The sequence below is a fragment of the Notamacropus eugenii genome, chromosome 6 (assembly GCF_028372415.1).
Source record: "Notamacropus eugenii isolate mMacEug1 chromosome 6, mMacEug1.pri_v2, whole genome shotgun sequence".
Taxonomy (NCBI): Eukaryota; Metazoa; Chordata; class Mammalia; order Diprotodontia; family Macropodidae; genus Notamacropus; species Notamacropus eugenii.
Window position 1 is genome coordinate 207,004,959 of NC_092877.1, and position 13,397 is coordinate 207,018,355.

General features: G+C 41.1%; 1 protein-coding gene across 1 annotated transcript in view; it reads left to right on the forward strand.

The window, feature by feature from the left end:
• GAS6 (growth arrest specific 6) overlaps positions 1-13,397 on the forward strand; it is a 97,864-nt gene that overhangs the window by 65,722 nt on the left and 18,745 nt on the right. The window contains exons 7-10 of the mRNA XM_072621876.1: positions 5,444-5,566; positions 6,767-6,888; positions 8,283-8,401; positions 8,794-8,983. Coding sequence (XP_072477977.1) covers positions 5,444-5,566; positions 6,767-6,888; positions 8,283-8,401; positions 8,794-8,983 — 554 coding nt within the window. The remainder of the gene's footprint in view (positions 1-5,443; positions 5,567-6,766; positions 6,889-8,282; positions 8,402-8,793; positions 8,984-13,397) is intronic.

Genomic DNA, 13,397 nt, shown 5'->3' on the forward strand with positions numbered 1-13,397 from the left:
GCACCGAAGGTGAACCACACAGGCCGCCCTTTTTGCTGCAAAGATTTTGGGTTGCATGCCCATTTGTTCTGAGTAGTGCTCTGCGGTCTGTGTTGGCAGAGGGTCTGGTCTGCCCAGTTTCTTTGGAGTTAAGGAAAGGGGTAGGGGAGAGACTCATGCAGGGTCATGGCTCACAGAGCAGGCTGGGGTTCAGGCTGCCTCAGTAGATGTAGCTGTCCCCTTGTTTTGCTGTCAGCATGAATGCTGACATATTTTCAAGGGGCCTTCTTCCCCTCTGATGGTGTTGAGCTCCGCTGGCAGCCTGAGTTTTCCATTGCTTGTTGCCAATACTACACAGCTGTAAATTCCTTCTGAGTGGAGCTCTAAAAGTATTTACTTGACCTAACTCTAACAGTCTGCTTCCCTCAGCCATTGAGATCACTGTGGTTGTTTGTGGTAGTTATTAAGCATTTGCTAAACACTGCTAAGAAGTGAGTGCATGGGAAGACTTCAGAGAGGCCTGGAAGGACTTACATGATCTGATGCTGAGCGAAAGGAGCAGAACCAGGAGAACTTTGTGAACGGCAATGACCACAGTGTGCGAGAGTTTTTGCTGGTAGACTTGGAACTTCATTGCAATGCAAGGACTTAAAAAAAATTCCTAATGGTCTTTTAAGGCAAAATGCCTTCCACATCCAGAGAAAGAACTATGGAATTCAATCGCAGAATGTTTTCTTTTGTATTACGTTTTGGTTTGTTATATGATTTCTCCCACTCATTTTAATTCTTCTACACAGCATGACTATAGTGCAAATGTATTTAATAGGAATGTATGTGTAGAACCTATATAAAATTGTATGCCATCTCAGGAAGGGAGAGGGCAGGTAGGGGGAAAAAATCTAAGTTATATGGTAGTGGGTATAGAACACCGAAAATAAATAAAATTAATTTTTTAAAAAGGAGTGCATGAGTATTAAGAATGAGAATTTGGGGATAAGGGAGTTGTAAAGTGTGGAAATGAGAAAAGTGGACAGGAAGGAGGGGGATTATATAAGTAACTAACTCTGGACTCTCACCCATCTACGTCTCAAAGTATGTACCCATTTACATATCAAGTGCCTACTATAACCCGACTACACCTGCTCTACTAGCCTTTAGGTAATGAAATGTCAAATGATCTAGTGGAGAATATAGGGTTTGGAGTCAGAATAGGTTTAAAATCTAGCCTCTAACACTTGCCACCTTTCTGACTGTGGACATGGTAGTTAATTTATCTGGGCTCAGTTTCTTTACCTGTGAAGTAAGACTGTAGGTACTGACAATACTTACCTTCTAGGAGTATTCTGAGAATAAAAAGAGATGAGGAGTTTAAAGCTACATTTAAATGACAGCTGTTATTAAGAAGGCTGCATGGTATGGTGGATGGAGTACTAGGGGTGGGAGCAGGGCTAACCTGGATTCAAATCTGGTCTCTGATATTTACTAGCTATATAATCTTGGACATATTGGACATAAATCTTTGGGTGCCTCAGGAAACCTCCTAGGACTTAGGTAATCAGTCATATAATATACTAGGTCCAACTGCATAGGTGAAGGGAGAACTCACTGATCCTTCATATATCATTATTATTCCATAAAGTTGGACAAGAGTAATTTAGGTGTTTCTTGGTTCGTAAGAGGAATTTGGAAAAAGCAGTGGACCCAGAGTCAGGAAAATTAGATTTCTGGCCCAGATCTGGTACTTAATGTCTGTACAAGACATTTCATCTCTCTGAACCTATTTTCTCATCTATAAAATAAGCATATAACACCTATCACATGGGATTGTTGTGAAGTATATGAGGGGGTTTGCAGAGAGCTAACTGCAAATCTTTGAATTATTAGTATTGTTATCATTATCCACAGAGTTGAGAGCATCACAGGGTCATAGATTTAGAACTGAAAGGGACTTCAGACACCATCCAGTTAAATCCCCTCATTTCATAGATAAGAAAATTGATACCCAAAGACTAATTGGATGACTTGCCTAAGGTCACAAGGAAGCAAGTGGCAGAGCTGGGATTTGAAGCCCCCTCTTCTCACTTAGGGCAGCGAGATAGTGCAGGGAATGGAGTACCAGACCTGGAGTTAGGAAGACTCATTTTCTTAAGTTCAAATCCAACCTCAGAAACTCACTAGCTATGTGACCTTGGGCAAGTCACTTCACCCTGTTTGCCTCAGTTTCCTCATCTGTCAAATGATCTGGAGAAGAAAATGGCAAACCACTCCAGTATCTTTGCCAAGATAATCTCAAATAGGGTTAGTCACAAAATGTCAAACACAACTAAACAACAACAAAACTCACCTAAAATCTAGAATTCTTTAACTGTGAGCAAAGTGTGTGTGTGTGTGTGAGAGAGAGAGAGAAAGAGAGAGAGAGAGAGAGAGAGAGAGAGAGAGAGAGAAGGGGGGGAAATGTAATTTCACTGAAGGGAGCTCCTAGCGAAGGACTTTTCTCTACCAATGTTGAGAAGGTGCTGAACTGTGTCTTACAGAGCTGCCTGGGGTCAGTTAGAGGTTAAGATATTTGGACAGGGTCACACAACCAGTAGGTATCAGAGATGACAACATAAGGTTATAGATTTAGACGTGGAAGGTATAATAATAGTCTTCTCTTTTTTCTAGGCTAAGTATGCCCCATTTCATTAGCTAATCCTCATATGGCATAAACGTGGTCCACCCCATAGCTGCCCTTAGTGGGGAAATCTTTGGGCCTTGATAGTAAATTTACCAAGTTATTCTCCAGGTGTCATTCCTGTGACCTTCTGCACAAGACCCAGCCCAACTGTATTAGCTTACACTGTATCAGTAGAGAAATGTAAAAGGACATTTTACTTGTCGAATCATGTCATTTCATGCTGTCCCAGAGTTATTAAGCTCTGTGGATCTCATCCTTATTTCCTGACACAGAGCCTCTGATATGCCAGAGTGCCTGTTAATAGCAAAAGCTTTCATCATCTCAGTAAAGAATATGTAAAGGTCTCTGTGTTGTTCCTCGGATTTTTCCTATAATTGTTATGTAGCTAGGATCTTATCAGCTGCACTGTGCTGTGATCAGAAACCAGGCCAAGTCTCTGGGTGTACAACATTCTGGGATGTTATCCAACTGAGAAGAACCTTAGCCACTGTTTGAGCCATAGCTGGCAGCAAAAGAGTAGTTCCTTTGTCGAAAGGATGGCTCTTCTGATAACCAGGTACATAAAATATTCCTGGAAGTGACAAGCAAAATTTGGGCACCTGGGGCTTTGTTAATAGGCTCTAGAACTGTTTCTACCTCGACCTTTCTTGCCTAGACTTATCCTCCATTAGGTTGTGGTATACAGGATAAGAATCAGGATCTGGGAAGATATCCTCCAAATCTGCATTCAACCTGAGAAGTTGGCATTGATATTGGCAGGGCTAACAGAGGGGCCAGCCACTGACTGAAATGAAATCCAATTCACTACAGACTACATAGTCCCTAATTGTCTGCTGAACATAGAGAACCCAGGGCACAGAGAAGGTGTCGTGTCTTTCTTGAGTGAACTGGGGTATTCTGAGTAGGCTGTAATGTGATTACCAACATTATCACATGATCTGTGCTTGGTGTCCATGCTGTGGGACTGTGTGCTGTACGTGAGGTTATGTTATAATAAGATCCAAAGCTAGATATGCAACCCTTGTTAGAACAAATCCTGGCCCATGATATTATTTATAGCAAGGCTCCAGTGTACTTAGAGTTTGCCTGCTGCTGGACACTTGAATACCTCTTTCAGACAGGTCAAGGCCTGTCTATATCCTTTCTAGCCCTATAGTGCTAGGTTTCTTTTCTCCAAGGTCATTCTTATGGAATGGAACCTGTAGGGCAAAACTCACAACAAAATATCAAAAGCCTTCTGAAATAAGTCACTAGTGATGTCCTGTTTCAGAGGTTAACAAGTGATCCTCAAAGTTGTTTACTTTGGAAGTCTATTCATTCATAGGTTGGCCCTGGAAGGATAGTCATAAATAATCTCAGAGCTTCCAGATAGGATTGTGGCTACCTCAGAAGAATTATAGGAAATTTCCAACCTCAGTTGCATTCTCTAGTTATTTCCTCTGTCATCCAAGGAATGCTTCCTTTATCTAACTTCTACTTTTCTGAAATTGGTAAAATTTTTCGGTAGAAAAATTCTGGCCATTTTATATTAAATATTCTAGCAGCTGATTTTAAAAGGTTGAGGAATCAGGTCTGAGTGATGAAGGTCTGAGAGTTTAGTGACTATATGATCGTAGGAGATCCATAGGAGTAATACACAGGATGTGGGTGAAAATTCTGGTCCATTTTTTCTAAATGGAAATATTCCAGGCTAGTTTTTTGATGTTCTGTGATGTAATCAACTTATGTGCAAGCCCATGACCAATTGACTCAGTGTCTCTGGAACGCTCTTTGTTGGGTTGGATTTTGGCTCTAGTTTTGGAGGCAGGTAGGTGGCTCAGTAGATAGAGTGCTGGGCCTGGAGTCAGGACGACCTGAGTTCAAATCCAGCCTCAGAGACTTACTAGCTGTGTGCTCTGGGCAAATCACTTAACCTTTGTTTGCCTTAATCGACTGGAGAAGGAAACGGCAAACCACTCCAGTATCTTTGTCAAGAAAACTTCATGGACAGTAGGTCCACATGGTCACAAAGAGTAGCACAGCAATGTGCCTTTGAGCAAGTCTCTTAATCTCTTTGGTCTATTGAAAAAGAGGGGTTAGCTAAGAGAGCCTCCAAATCCCTCTAAGCTCTAAACGTACGATTCTAGCAACTTGAAGTGATCACAGCCAAAGACATATGCCACACTCTATTTATACAGAAGCCAGAGAGAAAGGTGATGCCTTGGGATTATAAGGCAACAATGAAAATTAGGAATCCCGAGAAGAAGGAGAGAAGGAGAAGGAGGAAAAGGAGGAGGAGGAAGAGAAGCTGCTAAGAGGAACCTAGGGAAGTAGATTCAGACTGACAGAATCAAGCCAGTAAGAGTCTGATGAAGCCAAGAGAGTAAGAATTTGGTGAAACTAAAAGCTGCCCAACCTTTGTTGAAAGCATCCAACTAGCCAAGACCATTAGAATGTCTGTCAGTCACAGAATAATGAACAGTTTGCTTAGGGCAAGTGACATAGTAGAAATAGCGTTAGATGCAGTGCTAGAGGACCTGTCTCCAAGTCACTGAATGAATCTTGTGCAGTGAGCCTGGCTTAATAAATGTTTGTTGATAGACTGACTGAATACCTACTTATAAGACCTTGGACAAGTAATTTAGCCTCTCTGGGGCTCTGTTTCTTTATCTTTAAAATGAAGGAGGGTTGGAAATGATCCCCTAAAGTCCCTTCTAGCTCTGAATCTATGATCCTGTAATCTTAGGAACTTCCCAACGATTGCAATTAAAATTTGATTTGAGTGTCTTTTGGGGGTTTTGGTTGCAGACATAGATGAATGTGTGGATGCAAGTACCTGCGGAGAAGCTCGATGTAAGAATTTACTGGGCTCCTATTCATGTGTTTGCGAAGAAGGCTACACGTATGACAATGAGAAAAAAGTTTGCCAAGGTACTTCAGAGACAGTATGACCCTTGCTTCACCTTGTCCCCTCACTATCCTGCACTGTATCCTAGGAAAACCATCCGTCTCTACATCCCCACCCCATAAGCCATTACTTATTTGGTCATGTGCAGTTATTCCAAAGCAAGTTATTCCCTTTTCCAGGAAAATTTGATGTTAGATTTTGAGACACTGTGCAGCTGTCAGAAATGGACTTAGGAAAAGGGAATAGAGAGTTGAGGTTGGGACCAAAAGGTTTCCTACTGGGGGAGAAAAGACCTTCCAGGCTCCAGAATTCTGCCCCTCCTTCCCAGCCAAACTCATATCTTCCGTATCTTTTTGATTACTCCCTTCAAATATATGAAAACGTGTACACACCTATACATATATACATACAATGAAACCACACTGGCATATCTATTCAGTGTGCACACATGTAGAAAGTATCACTTTGCTCTATGCACAAATATAAACCAATATGAATCTCTAAATATTCAAGACTCTATTTAGGGTGAATGCCTGGCTGAGTATGGAATGGGCATTGTATCTTGCTACTGAACCTCAACTGTACCCTACAGGAACTGAAGACACAATGACTATTCCTATATGCTCCTCCCTCACACACACACACACACACACACACACACACACACACACACACACACACACACACACACACACACACCCCAAGTGTACGGGGAATGACGGGGAGGTCCCTGGGTCATGTGTGTCCAGAGAAGTTGGGTGATATTTTCTCTTTGACAATTGTGGACCAGCATTAAAAGCAGGGTTTAAAAGGCACCAATGAAAATTGAGGATCCCTCTCCTTTCCTACCACTGAAGAGCCTCACCTCCAATAGCCTTATTTTCCAGCACTCATCTAAGCTCGGATTATATAGCTTCCAAGATGTATGCCCATGATAGAAATATATTTATGTATGTATATCAAAATTAAGTGTAAATTTTGAAGTAGGGTAAATCACAATGTGTGAATTGCTCAAATTATGTCTTTTAGAAACTGACCCTTAGATAAGTTTCTTTTTCACTTTTTTAAAGAAAAGACTAAACAGGAGGAGAAATAAAGACAGGTTAACCACCCAATGCCCATCACCAGCTCCTTGTTGCTTAGATTGCATTTTAGGGACTCTTTTGTTTCAACAAGCGCAAATATGTCTTTATTTTCCCTGCCTTCCCTTTTGTGGCATGCAGATGTGAATGAATGTGAAGAAAAACTCTGTGAACAGACCTGTGTCAATTCTCCTGGGAGTTACACTTGTCACTGTGATGGCAGAGGGGGAGTAAAACTGTCCCATGACATGAACACTTGCGAGGTACCTTTCACTTCAATACTTGTGTGATGAAAAGCTCACTGCAGACTCAGCCTCCTGAACTCCAGATACACAAATGGCCTTATGAGGAGGGCTCATCATCCCAAAAAGAATTTCTTTCTTTTTAAAATAAACAAACAAGTGGCCAAACTTTACTTAGTTGGATTATAGTGAATACTTAACTCTACTTGTAACTGTCAAGAGAGATGGTTTGCAATCCCCTCTGCCTCTGTTGAAGGCTGTAGGTCCTGTGTTCATTGGAAATATATGGAGGCTTGGTATAGGACCTACTTCTGCACTAAGAATAGTGTTTGGTTGTATTTGCAGGATCACCATGGTAACCATGAGCTTGAACAACTGATCAGTGCAGTTAGTTGTGGACCAAAAAGCGTGACACATGTGAATATGCATTTTCTCCTAAATCTGTCACACTTACTCAGGAAGCAAGTCTGTTAGACGGGGCTCTGCAGTTACACATGTATGTAATTAAGTGCTGGACAATCACACAACTCCATGGGCTGACAGGACCAACTTTATGCACAGCTTTTGCTGTTTACCTGATGTCTCTGAGTAAAGCATAAAAGGATATACCTTGTCAAGTAATTACATTTTGCCTCATAAAAGAAAGAAGAAATGAAAAAGCAAAATGCTCCCAGAGGAAACAAACAAATTATGTGGATTTTTACAGCTATAAAATACTAGGAAAGTATAGTTTGGTTTCTATGGTCTATAAACAAGTTGAGGAGACAGTGGGACACCAGACTGACTCACAGTGATGGCCTCAGTGGCACAGTGAATAGAGTGCTGAGGCCTAAGTCTGGAAGACCTAAGATCAAATCTGGCTTCAGACACTTCTAGCTATGTGACCATGGACAAGTCACTTAACTGCCATCTGCCTCAGTTTCTTCATCTGTAAAATGGGGATAATAATATCACCCACCTACCTCCAAGGTTATTCTGAGAATCAAATGAGGTGATTGTAAAGCACTTAGCACAGTAAGCTCTATATGAGTGTTAGTTTTTATTAAGCAATACTTCATGATTTTCTCACAAAGCTATAAATTATCATTCTGTGGGAGAATGATGGCTCAAGGGCCCATTACTGATCTGGCACAGACTTCTTTATGGCCCTTGCTAAAATACTCCTCTCACCCTCATTCTTCTCCTGACAGTACAGTGAGAAGTATATTCTCCTAGCAGTCAGGAGAACTGGAATCCCAGTTGTGCCACTCGTTAGCTATATGTAAGTCACTTCCTCTCAGCTGGTTTAATTTCCTTATTCATACAAGGAGATATTTGGACTAAGTCTAGGATTCCTTCTAGCTCTTAAATTTCTAATTTCTAAAGCAGCAGGTTTCTTTTGTCTGTGACTAACAATGACATTTTCTTTTGGACAGGACATATTGCCATGTATTTCTTTTGATGTGGCCAAAAGTGTCAAATCTTTGTATCTCGGCCGAATGTCCAACGGGGCCCCGGTGATCAGGCTCCGTTTCAAAAGACTGCAGCCTACAAGGTGAGGATATGCCATGAGTGAATATTTTAATCTCTCTTTAGGCCAGACACAAATGAAAATATTGTCTTAAAGGGCCATTACTTATAGTGACACCCCCCAAAAAACTTAGTGAAACCATCAGACCCCCAGGTACTATGGTTATTGCCCTCAAAATGAAGAAAGAATTCTTGTCATGCTGGGGGATCCTACCTTTCATGGGTTTCTTAGAGTACTTAAGGGATTATTTAGGCAGTAGCCAGGCCTATATTCAGTCATGAATTGGAGTATGTGCCATTGTGAGCACTGGATTTCATTCTAAATTTGAGAATTTGAGCTGTCAGTAGGGAAACAAACATCTGGTAGTTATGACCTCTGCATAATTCTAATTTATTTCTTGACACCCTCATGATCAGACTTGTGGCTGAATTCGACTTTAGAACCTTTGATCCTGAAGGTGTCATTTTCTTTGCCGGAGGCCGTCAAGACAACACATGGATCATGTTGGCTCTACGGGCTGGGAGGTTGGAACTGCAACTGAAATACAACGGCATAGGGAGAGTCACCAGCAGTGGGCCAGTCATTAACCATGGCATGTGGCAAACAGTAAGTACATGCTCTTTATTTGGTTTGCCATTGGTTGGGGTCTCTTCAAGTGCTACCCTTCATGGTTGATGGAATGACCACCACCCCACCAGCCACTGCAGAGTCATTATCATCTCTAGTTTCTTGGAACTAGTGACTTGGCATTGCTGCAGTTGACCCAGGGAAATGTATTGAGATTTCATAATTGCCTGCTATTGTGGAACAGAATCAAATGAGAAGCATGGAGCCCTTTAATTTTGCCCACATTCTTCCTCAACATGCCTGGACTGCATATTCTCCTCACTTTAGCCTCTTAGAATCCTTAGCTTCATTCAAGCCTCAACCCCAGGGTCTCCTCCTATAAAGAGCCTTTCCTGACCCCCTTAGTCGGTAGTGCTTGCTCAATATATCCTCAAATTATTCTGTATACATTTATCTCTTCACATGTTGTATCACCTCGCTAGAAAGTAAGCTCCTTAAGGGCTGAATTTTGTCTTCTATGTGTACCTCAAACCTCTAAGTACCTTGTACTCAGTAGTTACTTAATAACATATGATTCTTATCCATGTTTACCTATACACCTTCTACAGACAACCTTTGAATTCTTTGACATTCACAATCTGACTTTTCAGTATCATTTTCCATGCATGCATTAATTATATAAATTATATTCTTTCTTAAAGTAGAAATCTACCTATTCTAGGTTCAGTACTTAGTCATGCACAGATATAAATATTCCTGGCTATTTTTATGTATGCAGATACAAGTTAAGCTTTTTGATCCCATTGGAATTAGACTTGTACCTCTCAATTGCAACATGAGACTTTTAGTCTAGGTAGATGGTATGAAGTTTCCTTAGGTACAGCTTCCCTGGCAAGAGATCTGAATTCTTGTAAGGGTAGTATAACAGGGATCAATGTGGTCATTGCAAAGTGGTATACTTTCTAGCAGTAGTTTTTTTTCCTCTAAAAAAAAGGAAAACCACTACCCCTAACCCTTAAAAATAAGATAATGTGGAAAATTTCACTGCAAACATAAAGACATTGTAGACATTTGGTAATATTTCCATCCCATCAAGTAATGTCTCATTCCCTTCCTGACCTCTTAAAGTAACAAGTTTCACCAAAGCAACAGGAAGGGTGTGTTTCAGCAAAATCTGCAGATAAAAATGTAGATCATCGAGGAACTGCATTACTCTCGAGGAACCAGGGTTTCTGAAAAGTGAGGGCTTTACTGGTCTGTAGGCATTTGAAACACTGTTCACTCTATAGTCCCTTGGCCAAGGGCATCACTGTAACCAAAAGTGGGGAGCCTGGGGATGGACCAGGGATCAGATAGCTCTTGGGAAAGTGTTACAGAATGAATCTGATATAGTCCTCACCCACTGTTGAGTCACAGCTGCCACCACCCCAACAGAAATAAACTAGTTTCACTATTTTGTTTGGGAATGTGGCCAATTTAGAGGAGCCAGATCTCATTCAGGAGGACAAAGGCAGTCAGTTCTCTCTGCCCTCTTCCTGTTACTTCTTTCTCTTGTGCCATCTGTTTAGATATTCCAGGTTCAGAAATTACATTACAAGTAATACATTAAAAGTAAAGGTGTTGCATTCAGTCCTTTTACTAAAGCCTAAAGGAGATGGGTAAAACTGCCCAACCCACTTCTCAGAGTAGAGTGCTGGGTCTGAAGACAGAAAGACCTGAGTTCAAAGCCAGCCTCACACACTTACCAGCTGTATGACCCTAAGCAAGTCATTTAATCCCTGTTTGCCTCAGTTTCCTCATCTGTAGAATAAAAGTGTTGGACACAATGACTTCTAAGATCCCTTCCAGTTCTAAATGTATGACTCTGTGATTCTTGTCCATGTTTACTTATACATCTTCTGTAGAGAACTTACCTTTATGTGCTAGAGGTCTTTCTCTTATTCTTTAGTATCTTGGGCTACCAGTGTATCACTTGGGTTGTCTAGCTGTCTGGCATGCTTCCTTTTGAAGTCACCATGTCCTAGATACTGTCTAATATGTCACTTCTTACACATAAGTTTGAGTTGGCAACATGCTTTACTGTTCCACATAGTAATAGCTAACATCTATACCACACTTAGGATATGCCATGTGCTGTGCTAACCATGTTATCATCTCATTTGACCCTTACAACAACCCTGGGAGGTTAGTAGGTGCTATTAGTATCCCCATTTTAGAGATGATGAAACTGAGGCAGATAGCTGTTAAGTAATTTGCTTAGGGTCATACAACTGATAAGAATCTGAGACTGGATTTGAACTCAAGTCTTCTTGACTCTAGACCCAACACTGTATCCACTGAACCATTTAGCTGCTTTTAAATCTACCATGCATCTTTCAGTTGGGTTATTTGTAAATTTAATCTTTTGGGAATCTTGGTGTACCATTATTGTCAGCCTTATGGCATTACTGAGAGAATGGGTGGGTTTTTGCTGCAAATAGCTTGGGATCATTGAAAACATGGTGCTGTTTCCCAAATACAATCATCTTGGTTGAGCTCTTCCTAGTCAATTCTGGGAATAGTTTGTTTTCCATAGATATATTTTGGCGACTGAACTAACTGTGTGACCTTTTAGCAAATCTCTTCACCTTTCTGAGTCTTAGTGTCCCCATCTAAAAAATGAAAATGAAAGGGTTGGACTACCACTGCTGAGGTACAATCCAGGTCTAGATTGTTCATCTTAGGAAGATTATGATCTTCTGAAGACCATTCTGTTCAACTGAGGCACTCTCAGTCACAACTAGGTTGGGTTTCAAACATTGGTTTGTAAGTTTATTGTTTGGAATACATTTTCTCATAGAACCCATGTTTATGAAGGTTCTGAAGCCAACCCACAGGAAATCCTAATGCTCTTAAGGCAGTACTAATAATAGCCCAAGTTCCCTTCAGATATTTAAACCAGTATCCCTCTGAACTCTCAATCCCTCTGAACTTTAGCTAAGGGAGAGAGAGGGGAAGATGGTGGTTGAGTCTGGCAAACTGCTGTGGGCACTGAGGTATAGGGGGAGGCCCCTTGTGGAGCTGCTACCCAGCAACTGCAGAAGAAGGGCCCTACCACAGAAGGCATCCACAGCGTTAGAGAATAAGAAGGAATGGCGCAGGCAGAAGTGGGGCAGGACAGCAGTGTGTGTGCACACTGAAAGGCCCTCCATAAGTTGTGTTCCCAAGTCAGAAACTGCCTGTCAATTACTGAGTGGTCCCACCCACCTGGTAACTTCAGACTTCAGTGATTTAGGATACTCTGTATAAAGTAGTCTTCAATATTCTGTGAATATAACATGGAGTTCCAAGCTAATATTCATTTGTTAGAAGCCTGCCTTCCCATGAGAGAATCACTGTTAATAGAGCGAATAAATGAATTTCTTTTTCCATTCACCTGGCTCAATTGGTTACTTACACTGGCAAGCTGGGGAGTAGCTAATTCAAGACTGATTTTAAAGAAAAGAAAAGGAATAGACGGTGAGTGTTTATGGACTGGAGCCCCAGCAGCACCTCGGCCTGGCTCTAATTCTTATTTGTCTAACCTCATGTAGACAATATGTGCTTAAGCACTCATTGGTAGTCATAATGAAGTACAATGATGACTGACAGAGAAAAGTGCTTAATAAATGGTGCCTTTTCTTGCTTAGTGTAATGGAAAGAACACTGGATTTAGCTAAGAATCTTAGGACTGAATTTCAAGCCTAGCTCCTGTCTGATAATTTCATGTTCAGAAAGCCCAAAGTATTATGTTGCATTAAAACCTGTATGACTTCTATGTACACTTTTTCTTTCCTCATTCTCATTTTGATTCTGCAGTCTAGCTTTTGATTTCATTGATCAACTGAAACTGTACCCTCCAAAATTGCCAATAGTATCCTAATCACCAAGTCTAATGGCTTCTTCTCAGTCCTCATCCTCCTTGACCTTTCTGCTGTATTTGACACAGCCAACCAACCTCTTCCCCTGGATGCTTTCTCTTCTCAGGGTCTTCAGGTGGTTCTTCTGCCTGTACAATTGTTATGTCTCAGTCTCCTTTGCATATTCATCATCCACGTCCTACCTGCTAACTGTGGGTGAATGCCAAGACTCTGTCCTTTGCTTTTCTCCTTTCTTTCTATTCTTTCCATCCTCATCAGCTCACATGACTTCAGTGATCATCTGTATGCAGATGACCTCCAGATCTATTTTTCTATTTCTTCTCTTTCTCTCCTGAGTACTAATCCCATATCACTAACAGCTAAATGAATGTTCTGTAGGGATCTCAAACTCAACATGCTCAAAACAGAATTCATTATCTTCACTCCACCCCCTACCCTCTCAGAGTCACCCATATTCAAAATTTCCCTACTACTTACAAGGCTACTACCATAGTTTGAGACACCTGGATTTGCAACCTCATTGTTATTTTCACTGGTTCACTCACCTCACAAAA